The sequence below is a fragment of the Anopheles coustani genome, chromosome 3 (assembly GCF_943734705.1).
Source record: "Anopheles coustani chromosome 3, idAnoCousDA_361_x.2, whole genome shotgun sequence".
Taxonomy (NCBI): domain Eukaryota; kingdom Metazoa; phylum Arthropoda; class Insecta; order Diptera; family Culicidae; genus Anopheles; species Anopheles coustani.
In genome coordinates, this window is record NC_071288.1 from 65733243 (window position 1) to 65753526 (window position 20284).

Sequence of the window (20284 nt, forward strand, 5' to 3'; positions counted from 1 at the left end):
CGTTTCCTGCCATCGGGCGCGCCCAGCTTCACTGCATCGGAAGTGGCGGAAGTAACGGAACGGAGAGCAGATTCTAGCCACGATCGCCATGTTTTCTTTTTATGTTGTTAATTGAAGGGTTTCAATTTTACAGAGATTTTTTATATTTCTCCGCTGCGTATGGAACCGTTTTTAAGGTGAGATGTAACGTACCGAAAACCTCCCCAGAAATTTGTTAAAATCAAGAGATCATTCAAAGAAAAAAAACATAAAGAATCATATGCTTTTATGTCGGTGCAAATCTCGACAGAGCATATGTAGACAATTGTAAACGGGACCACACACTTCATCTTTTTCCAAATTTCCATTTTAGTATCTTTACACCACAGCCCTGCGGAAAGCGCTAAGAGGTAGACCATAAACCCTTAATTATACTATTTTTCACCACATTTGAATATGCAGCTGGTGACAGCGAAGAAATCAACATTTGAACAACCGAACCGTTCATCGTACGAGCCGAAAAAGGCTATTGATAGAAAGGGATAATAAAAATTTAAATAACCTGATTCCTAGTCGCTTATGCCGTGTCGGGAAGCCGTTTACCACCCGGTACCGTTCGGAGGTAGGTAGTCCGCTTTTGCGTGGCAATACAACGCGCAAAAAGGCTACCAATAGTTATCTAATTTTATCGCACAACCTCCACAACCAGGTGAAGAAAGCAGAACGTTCTGGGAAATGGGGAAAATTACACCCACCCACTCAGGCTAGGTGAGTCCACTGGGAGGGGAGGACGAACTATTATTTTCCCCCATTCTAACGCCCGGGGTTCGCCTGTTAGCCCTTACCCAGCTGGTGGAGGAACCGTACCGAAAGAGACTCCTAAAAAGTGCAACACATAATCCAATTAACGGCGTCCGGCGACGGAGGACGAAAGGTGCGCCGGATACAGCGGGTGGAGTAATGACATTTGCTAACATGAAGATGGCGTGGTGAAAAGGTGCCAGGGAAAACTTGCATGTTGCATTCTGCATGGACTGTGACCTTATCAGAAAAACAGTATCATTTCATCGTTGCGTAAAGTTTGGTTTTCGTTTTAAAAGGGATGACGTTGGTAGCACGCAAAAGCTAGATCGTTAATTTGTGTGTGAAATGCATAGACATTGTTTGTTCATCATTCACACTCAATTTTTCCACCGTTAAACCTCGTTTAAGCTCACCTAGGCGCAATTGAATTCAAGCCTGTTCCGTTCAAGAAAGTAAACACAGAAATAAAGAACTAGAGCTATGGAGGAGCGTGTCCAGGTGTCAAACTGTAAGCGGTTTCTGTTATCGGTTGAAAAATCGAGGACAAACGAGATTTGGTAGAGTCACAACAATACCATCCAGGTATTAAAAGAAAGGGGGTGTAAGTGCCAGGCAATAAAGTCGCTCTCTTCCACTCGAACCAGCAAAGGAGTAAGTTCATAGAAAACATCCGAAACTCTATCCGAACCGCGAAGCGACATCCCCACAAATTATAGCAAGCACCCCCGAATTCGATTTATTTTTAAACTACATTGACAGCAACTGTCAGAATTCACTTTAACTGCTGCTCAGTTTTATTATAATCAACATCGTTCAAGCGCACGCATTTAGTTTCTATACGTAACCCCAAATTCCCCAAATCTGGAGCCGCGAGTAGAGAGCGCGAGGAAAACACTTCGTCGTGGCCTAGAATCGGTGACTGGATTGGCGCAAGACTGCTTGCCGAAATGAACAAATCCTTGTTCTGGAGTTTGCTGGCAAATGCGTTCGAGAATTCGTCCACTACAAACGTGACAACTGTGACCATGATATGGATCGGTAAACGTGTCACGTAGTTCTTCATCCGCACGATACACGGGATCGATCGGTTCGTCAAACGGTGGCGATGGTGTGTGTGTGTGTATGTGTGCTCTGGCCTGCTCCGGTCCCGAACACCGGATTTAATACGGTCTTCTTTAATAAATGCAAATGGAAGGATCAACCAGGCGAACCATGAAAGTGCTAGTGGTTTTTGGCACATGCTCGTCAAACCAAACCCGGCACGATTGCACCCGGGATGCGCCTTTGGCGACCATACACACGAATCCATCCTGCATCAGGTTCCCTTTGCATCAGTGTTCTTTTTTTCACTTTCTTCTTTGAGCACACTAAAGATGTAAATTTCAACCAATATCTGGGGCTCCGGGCGGGCGAAATGCGAAACCCTATCGTTCGTCTACCATGGTGCCGCCTGGAAGGATGTGAAGGAATACGGGCGACAAACATGCACATGAAAGTGAAATCGATATTGCACGTACGATTTTTTGCATGCCGGCCACAGCAGGATAAAGTATCCGATCGCAAAAAAGTTTTTTACAAGATGGATTGTGGGTAAAATTACTCCAATCTATCGAGCGAAATCGGAACTTTTTTAATGTTAAGATCTTAAAGCTGTGCAAAACTTTTCTGTTACATGCTATAAAGTACCTTGGCAACCTAGTTTGATAAATTTTATCACACAAAAAGAAATCTTGTATACATAAAAAGCTACAAGGCAAGAGTTTGCAATCTCTTTAATAGCTTTCTTGAACTAGTATTTACGTTTGTAGTGTTTTTCCATACTCTTTTACTTGTATATACTCCTGTATCGAAACATCCTGGTAATGTTCAGTTACGCATTGTCGACCTACTTGCTACTGAAGGAGTCCAAATTGCGAACGAAATGTCCATTATGGAGGTCCGGAAGTCACTGAAGGGGATATCCATAATTTGGAAAGTGTTCCAAAGAAATTAGAAAGGAAACCGAGTGGTGATTCAAAAACAACCAGGCAATAGGGCAATATTACAACATCAAAAAACTACAACATCATGCCGTGTAATACCGGTATCAAATTCAGCTGATAGTCTGGCCTTCTCTAACTACTGTGGTTTTTGATAAGACAGAGCATTTAGCGAACACTCGATTATGTAGTCCTGGGCAATGAGATACTTTAAACAACAGATAAATGACTAAAACCAGCGCCTGGTATCAAATGCAATCGAACGCTGCTGGCAAACAAATCATCCACCACACGCAAGTCATTGTCGGTTCCCATCGAACGTAAGACTCTCATTGGCCGGGACCATTACTTGCATTCCCCAAGAATCGTCAGACACGGCATCACTCAGCAAAATAAATCACCGTCGAAACAAATACACTCAGCAACGCGATTATACACAGCAGTTGCTGGCGTCGTTATCAATCTCCTGGGCGATAAAACCAAACGCAGTCCGGATTCGTTCGTTCTAAGCGCTATAAAATATAGTGCCTTTAACTCCCGGCAGGTGCAGTGCGGTTGTCCATCGCTGGCAGAGTGGATTGTGCTGTGTACTGGATTGGATTGTGGATTAGAACGAAGTTCGGGAGTTTTAAGATGAGGAATTGGAACCAAGTGCCCATCGGGTACGGTTTACTGTGGATCGTAGGGTGCACGCTTCTCCAGCTGTCGGCAGCCTATCGGATACTGGGAATCAACACCAGCCCCAGCCGGTCCCATGTGATCGTACAGGATGCTCTGATGAAAGAGCTCGCACGGCGCGGACACCACGTGACCATGGTTAGCCCGTACAGTGAGTCGGAGCAGGTGCCCAACTATCGCAAAATCACAATCGAAATGGATTCTTGGGGCAAAGGTATGTTGTTACGATGGCTATGGCTGCAGATAAGTTACAGCGTGACGTGTTGTGTTTTACCGTTTTTGTATATGTAGATCTCACCAAAAACATTCTGAGCAACAGCAACAACCGGGTGGCAATGATGAAAATGATGCCACAGATGCTCGAGCTTAGTGCGGCCGGTGTCAACAGAACCCTACGCTCGCCGGAGGTACAGGCCGTGCTGCAGGACAAGGAAGGATACGATCTGCTGATTACCGGCATCCTGGGTGATGCGGTGTTAGGACTCACGCACGTCCTCCAGGTTCCGGCGGTGATCGTCTGCCCGAACGCAGCAATGCAAATCGTCAACTCGATGGTCGGTAATCCAACGCCACTGGCGACCATTCCGAGCATGATGTTGGGTCTGTCGAATCCGATGTCGTTCGGCGCTCGTTTGGCCAACGTAGCCGGTGCGTTGTTTGATGAAGTGTTCGGCTATCTATGGGTCTACTACCAACGCAACATTTACAAGTGAGTATAGCACTTAAGCACAGTTCTATTCGGAGATATTGATAGACATTGTCGTCGGTTTTAACCTTCTAGTGAACTGTTTCCTTCGGTCACCCATCCATCGTACGACGATGTGAAAAAGAACGTTTCACTGGTGTTGCTGAACCATCACGTCAGCAAAGGATCACCCCGTCCGTACCTACCGACGATGGTGGAAGTTGGTGGGCTACAGATCAAAGAGAAACCCTTGCCACTTCCTGCGGACATCCAACGATGGATCGACGGAGCCGAACACGGGGTCATCTTCTTCAGCTTGGGCACGAATCTGCTTAGCTCGTCCATGCCGCCGGAAAAGCTGGACGCAGTTCTGGAAACATTCCGCAAGCTAAAGCAACGCGTCATCTGGAAGTGGGATACGCAGGATATGCCGAACAAGCCGGCCAACGTGATGCTGAAGGAGTGGCTTCCGCAAGACGACATTCTGGCGCATCCCAACGTGCGGCTCTTCATCATGCACGGTGGGCTGGGTGGAATCGCGGAGGCGCTCTACCACGGTGTCCCGCTGGTGGGCATTCCGATGTTCGGCGATCAGCCACTCAATTTGGCCAAGGTAGAAGAGGAGGGTTGGGTGTACGTGCTGGAGTACAAGGATCTCAACGAGCAAACGCTGACCAAAGCGATCGAGGAGGTGTTGGACAATCCACGCTACCGGGAGAACGTACAGCGGTTGTCGCAGCTATATCGCGATCGTCCCCAGAGTGCCATGGAGACTGCCGTCTACTGGACGGAGTACGTCATTCGACATAAGGGAGCGCACCATCTGCGCTATGTGGGGGTGGATATGCCATTCTGGAAGCGCCATTCGATGGATGTGTTCGCTTTCCTGGGAGGTGCGGTGTTCGTTCTCGCCAAAGTAATCTCTATGGGCTGCAGATTGTGCTGTCGACGAAAAGCAGCTAAGCTGAAGCGTCAGTAGAAGAATGGTCTCCCACGACAAATGGCGCATCTTTTTGTCAGTATTTCAATTCCTAATAGTACATGCCATAGTGATGGTAAATTCTGAACTGTTCTATTGATAATTTTTACAATTCCATCAACAATTTAGACACTCCACGTGTTTAGTATTATAATTTTAATTACTGTGAGATGTGTCCGAATGACTTTTGAAAGCAAACGTGCTCTTAAAGGTAATTTCATGTTAAATCAGTGTCATTCCTATTGATCGAATACATTGACGTAGTTTCCCATCGCTCCAAACATTGTACCACCTCTGACTAAAACCGGATGGCGATTGATATTTTTATCCCGCAACTTAATTAGCATGCCGCGCCATCGTTCATCAACTGGAAACGTATGGCTGAGAGTGAGCGTAAATCAAGCGTGCGAGTGTCGACGGTTTTCGGTTATAACTTAATTATACATGCAAAACTAGTACTCCTTCAAAACGTGCCATTTTTCGTACAGCTGGCGTAACATTAGTTATTCACATACGGCCATAAAGCCTGTGCATGCTATGGAAGCAAAATCATAGCATCCGTTTATTGATAGGATTGCCGAAGATTCCGGAGAGATCCGACGGATTCTTGGTATTTTGTCCGCTATAAAACGATAGTCAGATGTCAGCTAGAGGATATAAACTTGAAGCTATTTATTATATGTGGCACGATATCCCCTAGTGGGACAATGCCTCTCTCCGAAGAGAGTTTGTGTGACCGAAAGACGGTATATTATAGATCGGTGGTCAGTCGTTCGTAATACCGGAGGGAGCCAGACTCGAGATTCGATCCCACCCCTGTGGTGTGGTGTTTCCTCGCGCTACCACTGCGCCATGGGCACCCCCTTGAAGCTATTTGCTAAACCCAAAAAACATTAAGATTTATAGAGCACGAAAAACAATATAAAATCTGTTGAAACTTAGGGCCTTATCTTAATTGGTTAAAACAACGACATGTGATACATGTTAATGTATTTGATTGCAGGAGAGAGTTGTAAATTCCTATGACACAGCTATTCTTTAATCCAGTTTTTTGTTTCTTCAGACGCCACTATTAATAAAAAAAAAAATTGGGATCTAACCACAACGAAGACGGAATCGTTTCTTGCTAACATATCGCCGGACACGCAAAGGCTCTCGCGGACACGCCACCAGGCGATAGCGGATCTTAATTTACGGTCTCCAACAACACATCCAATATTCGGCTGTAAATACCCAAATAATGCCAATGACCGGTTATGTCACCAGCTGTTTTCCTTGTTCGTTTCCATCATATGTCCCCGGCGTGACGGTTTATCCAGAGCGAACCAGCTCGCTGTCCAGCGTTCTCGTGCCGGTCCGGGAAGTAACGGAACGGTAACGATAATTGCGCACCAGAAGACGAAAATAAACTTCTCCTCCGTTCAGGCCGTTCGATTTGGGGATGCATATTTTATGGACCACACTCAATCAGCCATCGTTTCCACTTCACTACAGCCCGAAATGGACACCATTTTCAACCGCAAAAGAGTCATTTCTTGACCTCCCTCCCCCCTCACCATCCTTCCCAGGTAGGGAAAGCAGTGTGTAACCGCTCGATTGCGTGTTTGGTCGACCGGGAAAGTTATTTTTTTTATTTAGGTTTTAGAGACGTCACTTGAGGGTTCAATATTAGCTCTACTTAACTTGAGAAGCGGTGAAATCATTGTAACGGGAATACAATAACCGAACCACTCGAAATAGAGGACCATGCAAACACACAGTCGAATGTGAACGACACCGCAGCGTGTGTATTCAAAGTCAAATTTGCATTATAAAAACGATTTTATGATGTCAACTTTTTGTTCCTCGCAAAAACGCTTCTCGCGACAGCAAAAGAAAGTTTCCCCCAATACGTAAGGAATGCTCTCATCAAATGGTGTTAAGCGAAAAAGAAAATAGCGAGAGGGGATGAAGAAACCGCCAATAAAATCTAGAAACTTGATTTCGGTTCGGAAAGAGGTCCATGAAGTTGAGCTAATTAACCTAAACGATGGATGAAACATGTTCGGTTTGGGAAGTCACACCATTCTGAAGGCGGTATCGGTAGGGCATGCTTCTATTGTTTCTTTTTTCAACTTACCCATTCTCGATCAGACTTATTTGATAAAGATTAGAAGCTTTTGTCGAGATAGAATGCAACCAAATGCAACGTACCTGTGGAGAGAAAGATAACAAAGGGACGAAAATTCGTAAAATTGCTTAAATTAAAGTTACAGTTTGGTTTGAAAGAAGTTGTGTTTCTTAAAAAAACCTAAAGACACACATAGACACATACTTGAAGTTTAACGAAATCATGCGTTAATTGAGAATCAAGAGTAAATTATATTTTAAGGTCATTCAAACGTCTGAGGAGTCGTCATCAAAATATTCTAATCTTATCAAAATTCATATCTCAAAAGCATTTCTCAGTCCTCAGTTTAACAATGCCTTCGTGCCCCGTTGGCTCTATCTCTGGTACTCCAGTTTGAAGATGAGGAATGGACTTTTACAATCCAAAGGCGGCGGATATCGGGATTTTAATTCGAAAGCTTTTTTTACTTCGTACGGTGTCGACGCCGACTCGTTACGATCGTTAATTTTTTCGAGACGCCACAGCGCGCAGGGTGTTGCTGGTAGCGAACGTCAAGAAGTTCCACAAAAGCCACTGAACTCTCGCCCCAAAAGCTCGCCACAGCTTCGTTTGCGGGTTTGGAGACCATCGACCCGAAAAAAATAACACACACACCTCGGTGCTTGTACAACTTTCGGAGTTCAAAATCGGAGTTTCTACGGATTTGAGCTAAAACTTTGTTTGTTTGGAAGTACGCTCCGAAACGTCGCATGAATTGCGCAGCATTACTTCAAAGCACCCACAACTCCTACTGTCGAGTCGTTCGTCCAGTTTTCAGTTCAGCAGTCCTAAAAGCTAAAGCAGTCCTCGTAACACCCCACCCACCAAGCATCTCCTGCTGCTAATGGGTGGGCGTTGTATGACGAGCTCTTGATGGGTTTGGCAGTGAACGTTTAGGCTGCTCCGAAAGGCGGCGGGCGTGTAAAAATTAAGATCCGTTATGAAGGTTCTTGAGGCAACCGAAATAAAGCGTCTGAAAGTAAACCGGCCGTGACGAGATAATGCACCGGCCGTGCTAAATTTCACGTGCAAGGCCGGGAGAAGACACAAGAATAAAGAAGGAATCAGTATTCTTAATTCTCGAATTCGCTAAAGTCCAAAATTATAGCTGAACTTTAGTTCGCGTTTCGCCATCGTAAAAGCGTGAGGAAGGCCGGCATAATAACAGGTAACGCAGGTTAATATAACGCCTTTCCGGGCGCAGGTTTCGGTTACAGTCACGAGCAGTACTAAGTGCACTGACTGCCTCTTCATCCATTTCTACCATCTGACCACGATTTTCCATTCGCCATCCACGAATAAAAAAACAAACTACGCCCGAGAACTCGCTGTAATCGGCTTTCGCGAAGATGCCCACTAGGGATGCTGCAGTGGGCACGACTTATCCAATCCATGTAAGGAATCCGCGCCTACCCTTTTCCTAATCCCTTAGTTCGTTATCCTCTATATTTAACCGCAGCTTGCGTGCACCGAGCCGGAAAACGTGTCCATTCAGAACGATCTTGTCGTGGGTTTCCGAACTCATGGGGGATGTGGAAGTGAACCCACCGGAAGGCTAACATAATTCCAAGGAACGTAGAACATGATGGAAATGCATGCAATGATGAAATACCCGTCTATTGGTAAGTGGTTTAACTAATCTCCTGTTTACAGAAGTGCAGATTTCTCTGTATCGACAAATTGCCGATGCGTGCCGCTGTTATCTAAGACGCCAGCAGCAAATAGTGACTAAACGATCCCGTCTTGTCTCGAACTTCATGAATTTCGCTGAATTTTCCCTAAATCTCTGTAGGATATTCCATGAATAATGAATTTTGGCGAAACAAATATTGCACCCAGCTTTTCGTACCACAACTGTTACAATGTTATAACTTGCGTGTCTTTCCATGAAGGTTCGATGCAAAAGGAAAAAAAACACTCCATCCGCACAGGTTTTTCTTCAGCGACCGTGAGTTTAATGTGGCAAATTAAGTGTTTAGAGCAATTTAATCGAGAACCTTTCTGCCCACGGACACTCGAGCAGTTGTTTTGCAATCGAATACCAACCTTCAATACGAGGGTTGCCTTTTAAGTTTCGGGATTTGAAAAAACTGGTGATGCAATCTGTTAGTTAACAATTTTATCGTATAGTTTGACGTTTTTGAGGTTATACGTACTCAGAACGTTTTGACATACGAGCGCTATTTGTGTTGTTAAAAAAATGTTCAAAGTGTCAATGTCCGCCAAATTGTGGAATTGTGTCGTGGACATTTTCGTGCAATTATTTTTTGCAACTTTCGATGTGAATTGACACAGCAGTAGTGCATGAATGAACTTAATTCAACTTTTGGCGATGAAGCTCCATCAATGATCAGTATTTATCGATGGTTTGGAGAATTAAATCGTGATTGGAGTTCACTCCAAGATTAATTTCGTGAAGGTCGTCCAAAATCAGTTGTCGTTCCGAAAACAATTGATGCTGTGCGTGAACGGATATTGCAAGATCGTCATGTGACTTTTTGTGAGATAGAGACAACCTTAGGTATTACTGGGACCAGCATATACTTAATATTGCATGAACATTTATCTGTCAAAAAAATTTGCTCGTGTTGGATTCCACACAATTTGTCAATCTCTCAGAAAAAGACTCGTGTCGATTGGTCCGAAGAAATGCTCGAAAAATACGATTGCGGTGCTTCAAAACTCGTCTTTAATATCGTGATAGGTGATGAGTCGTGGATTTACGTGAATGAGCCAGAAACTAAACTGCAATCGGCTGTATGGGTGTTTCAAGATGAGCCGAATCCAACAAAAGTTGTTCACGCACGAAGCACTTCCAAGCAAATGGTCGCATGTTTTTTTTCGGAAAAACTGGATTTATCGCAACCAAACCTCTAGAACAACGCAGAACAGTCTATTCTGAGTGATACACAACAATTAGTTTGCCAGTTGTCTTCCAAGAAATCAAGAAATTCAACCGCCGTCGACGGATCACCCGTCACCACGACAATGCGAGCTCTCACACATCGGCTCAAACAACTGCAGTTTTGAGTACTCAAAACATCGATTTGATGAGTCATCCGCCATATAGTCCTGGATCTAGCACCAAATGACTTCTTTTAATTCCCTTACGTAAAAAACAAACTTAGAGGTCAACGTTTTTCAACACCTGAAGAAGCGAAGATCTCTCAAAAAAGGCTCGTGTCGATTGAAACTTTAGACATTTTTTTAACAACACAAATAGCGTTCGTATGTCAAAACGTTCTAAGAACGGATAACCTCAAAAACGTCAAACTATACGATAAAATTGTTAGTTGGTAGATTGCATCACTAGTTTTTCCATATCCCGAAACTTAAAAGGCAACCCTCGTACCACGCTCGTACGTTCTGCGCCATCGTTTCTCGTCCAAGGTAAATTACCACCAAAGAAAAATAAAACGGCGGTTCCACCAGTGAAGTGAAACAAATAACCAACAGTTTGAAAAGAACACATGCTGGAGCTGCATACAAGCTCGTTTCGGCTTTTCCCAGGCCTTTTTTCGTGGACCACTTTAGTTGCAACCGTCCGTTGAGCCAAATGTCTGCGGTGGAACCATGTTTTGGCTTAACATTTAATGACAACGTTCCGTACTTCTTACTTTTCGCTGACGTGCTCCATCTGCTGGGAAAAAAAAACTCTTCATCGACATTTTTCCATTATGCTCGAACATATGCTGTTCCTAGGGAGGGGAAATTGGAATGGGGAAATTGAATTTTACCAATATGAAATAAATGAAGTACATACAAATAAAATTTAATTATGGCGTCGTTTTAATTTTCATCCAGGATAAAGTTCATCTCAAAGCAATTAAAAAAGTTGAGAAATATATTTTGAATGGTGTTTGTACACTGTACTTTCATTTATAAATTGAAATGCAATTGCTATATTTTTTTTCAAATCTATAAAACTTCTGCTCATAGAATACTGAAAGTGAAAAATAGAATAAAATAATAAACTTACACTTCACTCTCATTACCATCAGATGCCGTTTATGAGGCATTTTTCTAAGACTACAGAAAATGAAAGATTTTCCATTCCATGTTAGCCAACCAGTACATCTAGCCCACTCTTGGATGCAAAATAATCTCTCGCTCTTTGTAAAACGATCCATTTCATTCAATTATGCTTTCGTAATCAAAGGAAAAAATAGAAATCCAAAACCTTAAAACCGTCCGGTGATTACCCTATTATGTTCGTCTGGATAGTTTTACGAGCCCCACACGGCTCGGCGGCATCGAGTGGCATTTTTCCATTCTGCGTCTCTCCCGTATACCAAATGCTCAATGCTGAAAGCTTTTAGCACCAAGCTTAAAACTTGATGTTAACCACCGGTGTAGTTTCTTTTATGGGACGACAAATATTAACGAACCAACGGTGGTGCTTTTTTCCAGTTTCGAAACCCCATCGACGTATCCACACAAGAACATGTGTTTGTTTTGTAGCCTGGGGAAAGTGAATGGGTGGAGATGAAAAGTGAGAATCAAACTGCACGCGACACTCTCATCCGACTGTGCATGGCTGTAGCTCAGACTGACTGGCATAAAATTTCGTCTATTCATCGCCGTCCACGGGCGAGCCCTTGTTCTCACCACAAATTTCAGTTTATGGTCCGAACTCGCCACAAGGACGGCAATCAGAGCCAGATTGATTGCAATGAAACCGAACGCACTGTGATGTAGGGAAAAGTGGGGCAATATGATACTTGCTTGAGATTTTTTTAAAAAGATTCTAGGTAACTTTAGGAATAGTACATTTCAAATGTAAAAGAAACATTTCTGACATCGACTAAAAAGGTAGGACAAGCAATATTCTTTCAAGATAGTAGACAAAGACATACATAAAATAAATATTACTTTGTAAGTTGTTGATTTGAAGTGGAATTCGATAATAAAAAGGCTAAATGCAATCAAACAGAATTACAAGAGGAATAACAGAGAGAAAGATTGATTGTATTGTGTAACACTAGAATACATTGCTTTGGAATCTTGTCCGAAGACTATTAGGGGTCATTTTGACCCCTATTTTTAAAACGCTATAACTTCACTATTTTTCATGATTTCTCAAATCTGTAAACGATTACTTTTTAGTATATTTGTTAACTATCTTTTGGCGTTTTTAATTTTGTGATGTACCATTTCATCATTCCGTTAGCTCGATGTAAAGCAAACATGATCGATGTGAATAGAATTTTAATCCTTTTCAACTAATATTTTTTCAAAATGTATTATGTAAATTCAGTGAAAATGTGCGCTATAATGCAAATGTTGTTGTAAAATACCCATGAATTGTTGTTTTATTTTCACTAAGAGGATCCAGATTGCCATAATTTCCCTTATAGGAAAAAGTAGAATAGTATGATTGACGTTCGACGTCGAACATAATATGAGTCCGTCCCGTCCCTTTCGGGAGAGGAGTATCGGAGAACAATAAGCATTCCACCACGCGAGTACATTCCTTTTGATTTCAATTTACCTCACCCTGTTCGATTGCGAGGGTTTGGTTGCTCGGGAACCGTTTTTTCTTAATCTCACTTCCCTTGCCTTATAGGATGTAATCAAAGGAGAATCGAAACGGCCGGCAAGAAACACTCCGACAGGGCGCCCCCCAAGTGGAAATTCTCACGAAAGAAACGCTCAGACACAATAGAAAATGCGACGGAATTGAATCTGCGTCTCAAAAACCATTCATCCATACACAAGTCCCGGGCGTGTCGCTGTGCCTCGTTCTGGTTGAATCTAATCGAATCGATTGAACTAAGTGAAGATGGAACTGCACCGACGTGACGTGCCGCAAGCGGTGAACAGGGAAAAACAATCATTTCCACCTGACGATCGAGAGGCCGAGACGGTTCGGTCTCCGGCTTGCCGAAACTGCTTGCCTTTTTGCCTCCAAAACTCAACCGGATCTGACTTTCAGCATCTCTCAATGACGATTCGTTTCCACTTTGTTCAGCTGGCTAATAATCGGCGCAATGTTTTCGCTTTTCACGCCACCTCATACGTTTTTCTCCTCCCATCACTCTTATACATCTTCAACGCTGCCTTCGAGATGGAAAAGTCTGCAATCGAATTCAGTTGTTCACTCCCAAAGTTCACCTTTCTTCTTATATCGGTCGGAAAATTGGTTCAGTTCGCGGGCCTCTTGATAACGAGAAGATTTTCATCTGCGATACTGGATAGTTCTCTTATGGATATGATTGCGAACCGAGACTGCCAGTGCAATCATTTTCCAGTGTTCCCAATCTTCTCTTGGCAGATATAGGTTTACCTATCAATTGTTGTATCATGGCGCGGGATCAGCTGGGAAATAAAGGAAAAATAGGGATAATCTCTAATCTGATCCACACCAACCGTGTGGTCTAAACTGAAAGGTTTTGAAAATTTTTCACCTTTGGTCATGGTGGAAAAGATAGATCGGAGAAGAAATTTTCCACTGAGACCCATCACGTATTGAAGCGAGTCTCCGATGGAGAAAGTGTTTCGAACGGGCCAGTCTCCGGTTTCGAGTGTGTTATCAACAAGTGCGTTTCGTCGGCGGTGAAAGGTACGGAAAATGAATAAACTGCGGACGCGTTGGGAAATTTTCCCACCCGGCAAATTTGCCAACGGTGCCCCTTTCGGCGTCGTCGGGCGGATTGAGTGATTTTTCTTTTCACCGCATAAATTGAAGCTTCAAACGAATTTACATCATATCTGCAAAGGGGGTTGTACTTTCAAAGAAAAGTTTAGAGATTTGGTTTTTGAAAATAAAATCAGGTAAAAGTATTGTAGGCTATTGTTTGCTTAATGCCAAGAAATCATTTAGGAGCGAAGAATTAATAAAGAAAAAAGAAGGCTGATATCAGGCAAAAACTATCAACGTCGAAATGATTGCAAGAAAGAGAAAACAGACCGAAAAATCACTGGTTTTCATCCGTTTTGGATTCCATACTGCACATTTTGAAAAAATATTCTCTCATCCGAACGATACGTCGATCGTTGATTTCTTTAACAAGATCATAATCGCTTCGGCAATAATTCGATCGATTTGGTTTTCCAAGCTGTTGATTTGTTAGGCTTCATTATTCTCCGTATCATTGTTTACCATTTTTTATCTATGCGCTTTTCGATTTCTCTTACCGTTTCGGCTTGTTTTGTTTTTTGTTTTTTCATTGGTATTATTCAATCAGTTTCAGTTTTTAAATGTTTCTTTCGCATTTTAAAAGCAAGCTTTCGTCTGTGTCTGCGAGTTGATGGATGTTTCTGATTCACTTTCAGATATGCTTCCAATTTAATGTTGAAATGTGTTTCTACTTTTCATTCGATCACATTTTTTCTTCCTTTCTTTCTTCGCTTCATATTTCTTTCACTATGCCACAAAACGGCTCAACTTTGCCATACATTTCAAACATGGTTTGTGCCTGCAGCATTTTGTTTTACATTAACGGTACTACCTATGGACCGAAAAATAAATCATCTTCTGAGACAAGAAACAAAGGTTAATGTTGTGTGAGATATTTGTTGGTCTATGTTCATTGTATTTTTTCTTCTTTTTTGTTATCGTATCGTAATAGTAATAACTCCCTAACTATTGGTTAGTCTACTAGAAATTCCGTTCCATTTGAGCATGATTGAGTTCTGCGTCCTCGTTCTCTAGAGAGTTGAGGGTTTGTCTCTCCGTTTTGTTCTTTCGTTTTTGCCTGATCTAGCAATTAATATTAATCGCGGTTTGCCCGAAAGCAAATAACATTATCCAGCTCTGTTTCAAACGCTTTGCCGGCCGGGACTTTACGGACGAGTAACAGTAGTTTGGACCGGCGTAAAAACCACTGTTACCAGGAGATTAATCACGAGTATTGTTTAGCAGTCGATTCTCCAGTCTCTAATTAACCACCTTCGCGGCGCAACAAACCGGTCGGGTCGCGCGATGGCTCGAATGCCGCCGGACCATGTTTTCCCATCTTATATTCCACGTCCCAGGTTAGCTTTAATAATTGGCCACCTGGTTAGTTAGGTTAGATGTCCATTTCTCCTATGTTTCGAACGACATTCATCATCCCGCTTCGCCTTTAACGGTCTTCCAGTTAGTTTTCGTACTCCTGGATCAGAGCACGATCATTCGCACTGTTTTTAATTTATGTAACCTGCTGTTCCGTTAGATGCGCACACTTATTTTGGAACGGTTTGTAGTGGGTTGGTTCCTGCCCTAGTTCAATTAATTGACGCACTTTTTATGATCTGCCTAACGATAATGGCTTCTGGAATGTATTACATTGTTTTTGATTATGGGACAATACTTGCGAAATGCGCAGTTAGAAGTTGTAGAAACGAAATACCAATTGCTCTGATTTCTTCATTTTATGTAACCTGCTGTTCCGTTAGATGCGCACACTTATTTTGGAACGGTTTGTAGTGGGTTGGTTCCTGCCCTAGTTCAATTAATTGACGCACTTTTTATGATCTGCCTAACGATAATGGCTTCTGGAATGTATTACATTGTTTTTGATTATGGGACAATACTTGCGAAATGCGCAGTTAGAAGTTGTAGAAACGAAATACCAATTGCTCTGATTTCTTCATTTGATACCAGATATGGTTTGGTATTTGATAGTGAGTAACGGAATGAAAACGTCTGGTAATTGATTTTCGATTATCCTTGTGCCACTGGATGTACGTGAATTTACTTGTTTGCTGGAAGGATGATCACGAGCAGGCAATAAATCAGACTGCTTTTCATGCCTGCAACATTTTTGGGCATTATTAGAAATAGAGAAGCTTGAATTTTTGTCTAGCTTTCAGTCACCTTCATTATCTGGAACCGAGCGACAGAGACATGGAGAGACAATTTGCAAAGATTGCAATGAGTATTCAGGTCATACAGAGGTTATCTGAGGAGCATCAGTCTTGTCGGTGATGCATTGTAGTAACTACTAAAAAAAAACAATAACGTATACTTAATCTACACCCGAAAGCCCACCAAAGGGACTGGACCCTGGACCCACTGCTCCAGGAAATCACTAGAAACTGTCAGAGGTCACAGCCGAGACCTCTCAAAATCGGCGACCCCTAGAAGATGCCGCATCGCTTCTGCAGCGGCTTGCGCTTCACCAATGGCCTCGTCAGGGTGATGGTGTTGTTGGCGGCTTTCGACTGAAACGTCGGACTAAAGGCACTGATCGTCGGCTGGCAGATCGGGGCCGACTGGCTGTACTGCTGCTTCATCATCTGGTGGCACTTGGTAGCCAGGTAGCGAAACACGGTCGCCACGTTGACGTCCTCCTTCACGGAGGTCCGAATGAGCCGGCAGCCGAGCGTGTGCGCCAGCGCATCCGCCTCGTCGAACGACACCACGGCCTTTTCCATCAGGTCGATCTTGTTCTGGACTAGCACGGTCGGTATTTCGCTGCACTCGTTCTCCACCTTCCGCTTCCACTCGCGGATCGCCTCGAACGAGGCCCGATCGGTGGTGCTGAACGTGAGCACGCACGCCTGCGCGCCCCGGTAGTACGCCTTGGTGATGGCGTCGAACTCCTCCTGGCCGGCCGTGTCCCACAGCATGATCCGGATGTCCTCGCCGTCGATTTCGATCTGCCGCTCGAGGAAGTCCACACCGATCGTCTTCTTGTAGTCCTTCGTGTAGATACCCTTGCAGTATCGCTGCACCATCGACGTCTTGCCAACGCCCCCATTGCCGACCACAATCACCTTCAGTGCTATCTCTAGTTCCTCCTCCAGCATCGTGTTTCGGCCGTCTGGTGCGTGCGTGCGTGTCTTTGTCGCTTGGACGTCCCGCAGGTGGTAGAACTCTGGATACCAGCTTGTCTCGCAGACTCCCCGTGGATAGACTGTTCCTTCGCGCGCGGTCTAGCTCCGGAGAGACTTGTTCGTCCAAGCGCCAATCTCACGTAGCCCGTTACTTCCTTGTTCCCTTGTCCGGGTGTTGCGTGACATAGCGCTCTTTTCTTCGGGTCTTTCACGGGTTGCGTGTCAAAAACCACCTAAAAGTGCCTCAATACATCTGCAGCACAGCGTTATCCCCATCATACAACAAATTTACTAACAACACACATAGTCCAACATAAATAAACTCCGCTTCAAGATACTCAAAACTTTCCCTGCAGAACTTGGTCAGACCACCCCTTTCCTACAACTGTCAAGTGCTAGGCTTATAAGTTCGGGGATCTTGAGCGGGAAAGTAGTTGTGCGTCAGGTCAGCAAGGCAGTCCTTAGTCGTCGTTGCACAGTCGATTCGTGAGTTCGTCGGTGGACCCACGACAAGAAATTACAAAGTCATGGGCGGGATCTAATGAGGGGCGGCAACCTGGAATTTCATCAAACACAAAACGTATTACTTTATCAGCAGGTCGGGAAACGAGGCGTACAAAATTGATAGGAGGTGAGAAAACAAGAAACGCCAAACCATTTTAATTCCACTTATACAGAAGTCCCGTTGTAACAAACTTTCTACGTTTAAAGTAAGCAAAATACACTACAACCAGTGGAAAATGTCAGCATCAGACGGTTCAATAAGAAGAAAGAAATAGTTAGTCAATTTAAGTCAGAGCAGTCCAGTCCAAACCAAACAGTAGAATAATAACAAGAAATATAATACATAAAAAAACTGATTTCTCACACATAGTTTCAAAAGTTGCCCAATCTCAGACGTTATCTGTCGGTCTGAAACAATGGGGTTGCAATGGTCTTTATCGGTTCTAAAAGTACCTAAGATATTATAGTTGCCATATGAATTCGAAGCTGATTGGCGAGGTTTAATGTCTAATCCAATCCTTAAATATCTGTTACGACTAAGGCTGTAAATGGTTAAATGGTTTATGAATTGAATTGACGAATAAATTCAGAAAAAAACATTAAAAACAAACTTGTACAAGCCCTTTGTGACTCACTCCGAAAACCTACAGCAAACTTATCCGATTAAAGTTAAACTGAAAAAGTGAAGCAAATCCAATTCAAAAAGATATGATGCACGTAACAATGTACAGGGGAAAATAAAATAAACAAGCTAATCCCAACAGGGGAACGCTATTGCCATGACTGTTGATACCAAAATCACAGAAAATCTTTACACATTAACCAAATGGGCAAAAACATCCACAACGAGGTAGCCATCGTTAAGGCAAGGAGCGTATGTACACACGGTTCGACCAAACGGACGCCAAACAAAAAAGGGTTTGCTTGCAAACAAAAAACAACCAAGGAGGTAAACGAGAAATAGGATTAACATAAATAAATACAAACAGAGTAATCCAGTAACGACGTGATCTTGCCGTCTTTTTGCCCACCACAGTAACCGGTTGTTACAGCTGTATCGAAATCTTGTGCTATGCTCGCTCCGGTTTTTTTTGGTACACTACTAAGGATTAGAAGACCAGAAAGCTTCCCTTCAACGGAAAACGCTGGGGAAGGTTGTTTTGCTGGAAAAGTTTCGACGTGCCGTATTTTGTGGTTTGTTTTCGACGGCCGGAACGATAAGTAACCGTTTGACAGGAATTATAATGAAGAAGCAAGCACCGGAACAGGACGCGCGGTCTCTTCCGTAGCTCAACTAGCACATCACCAACAACCCAACACCACGATGTCTCGGGCCCCCGTACCACCCAACCGTCGCTGCGAGCGCATTTGTTAATTCAGTAGACAGGAAAATTGATTGAAAGAATCGATTTGGCGGAATACATAAATCATAAGCCCATAACGGACGACGACAGCAGAAGCAACAGGGGCGCCAACCACCTTCCGCCAGGACATTCACTATCGACTCACCCGATCTCACCCATTCCTTCGGGCCCGGGTCGTCAAAGGGTGAAAAAAGGGGGCCATTATAATGTGTTTGTGACCGCTAACAGTAACGAACACGTCGTGGGTCGACTTTTGAATAATTCGAAATAGGCAACAAGGGGGTCGAAGCTGGGCATGGGTGAGAGAGCTTTTCTATTTTGCGCGTACTAATTTGATTTGCTAATCCTAGAGCCCGCTGAGGTGGTCGCCCGATGGTGGAATGGCAAATTGGACAATTAATTATTCGTCCAGTTTTGCATAGAAGCGGTCTAAAAATTGCAACTCGACTACAGCCGTTTGCATTCTTGTGCATTTGTTTGCGGCGCTAAGGGAGAAGTTCTTTGAATAAATATAAACTTCTTAGAGCTTCAACCACATAGGAGCATGCGAGATCTTGATTGTGATACGCAAAACACTTATTTTTTTTACAATATAATTAAATGCAGCTTAACCACGTTAGCAAAATACATAAATATTTAAGCAAATATTTTAGTTCTTTCCCAGTTAGTTTGCATAAGAATAGTATTTCCCAAAGTGGTATAAACAACCCAAGGAAGGTTGTCTGGTGATAAGAAAATTTGAAGTGGCCTTTAAATTGTTTAAAGTAAAAAGAAATTTAAATCTAATTACCAAACATGTACCAACAGAACTGTTTGTACGTAAAACTAGTTTCAGAAGTAGCTGGATTGTTATTAGAATTGTTTAGTTTAGATTTAAACTGCCAACTTTTTTATTGATTGCAAAAATAGGTTTTATATATCTACACACTAGTTCTCATCTGTCTAAACAAACATTAACCGTAAGCAATAATGAAATTTTTTTATGAAATTGCTGTCACTTTTTGTAATTTCTATGTAATACCTTTCATGAGATATTTTACAAAAAAAAAAGCTTATGGTAAATTTTTACGAAACCCAAAGTCTCATCACACCATAGAGACATACACCTTAGTCTTCTTATGGTTGTAAATGATTATCAATTTATTGTTTTAATTATTTTTTGCAAATGAAATTAGAATTTCCTAAACTAAAGAAACCCAAGAACCATTGGTTTGCGCACTTTATGTCCCAGACTCAGTAGTTTTTGGGCGTCTTTTTGTGTATGCGGCACATACTTTTTCCCTTGTCACGGTTACATTTCCAAAAACACTGAACTGTACAATGACACACTGTCAACCAGTTTCGTTGAGGATCAACTTTTACAAAACTCTAGGGCAGACAGGAGTGAGAAAGAAAGTCCCC

At 43.0% G+C, this 20284-nt stretch overlaps 3 protein-coding genes across 5 annotated transcripts in view; 1 reads left to right on the forward strand and 2 right to left on the reverse strand.

Annotated features, from left to right (window-relative positions):
• The window catches only part of LOC131271546 (protein yippee-like), an 81730-nt gene that overhangs the window by 22929 nt on the left and 38517 nt on the right, over nt 1-20284 (reverse strand). The window lies entirely within an intron of this gene.
• LOC131265480 (UDP-glycosyltransferase UGT5-like) lies at nt 3396-5772 on the forward strand. The gene is made up of 3 exons (XM_058267753.1): nt 3396-3654; nt 3732-4149; nt 4222-5772. The coding sequence occupies exons 1-3, from the start codon at nt 3396-3398 to the stop codon at nt 5102-5104; spliced, it is 1560 nt and encodes a 519-aa protein (XP_058123736.1). The 3' UTR covers nt 5105-5772.
• On the reverse strand, nt 15609-16988 carry LOC131271545 (ras-related protein Rab-23). The gene has a single exon (XM_058273005.1). It carries the CDS (start codon nt 16986-16988, stop codon nt 16317-16319), a length of 672 nt encoding a protein of 223 aa, XP_058128988.1. The 3' UTR covers nt 15609-16316.

What these genes read in the sequence shown, in the direction of transcription:
- LOC131265480 (XM_058267753.1), top strand. Translation starts at nt 3,396, where the DNA reads ATGAGGAATTGGAACCAAGTGCCCATCGGGTACGGTTTACTGTGGATC. An exon ending in AATGGATTCTTGGGGCAAAG is followed by an intron (nt 3,655 to 3,731) that starts GTATGTTGTTAC and finishes TTGTATATGTAG; the next exon opens with ATCTCACCAAAAACATTCTG. An exon ending in TACCAACGCAACATTTACAA is followed by an intron (nt 4,150 to 4,221) that starts GTGAGTATAGCA and finishes TTAACCTTCTAG; the next exon opens with TGAACTGTTTCCTTCGGTCA.
- LOC131271545 (XM_058273005.1), bottom strand. Translation starts at nt 16,988, where the DNA reads ATGCTGGAGGAGGAACTAGAGATAGCACTGAAGGTGATTGTGGTCGGC.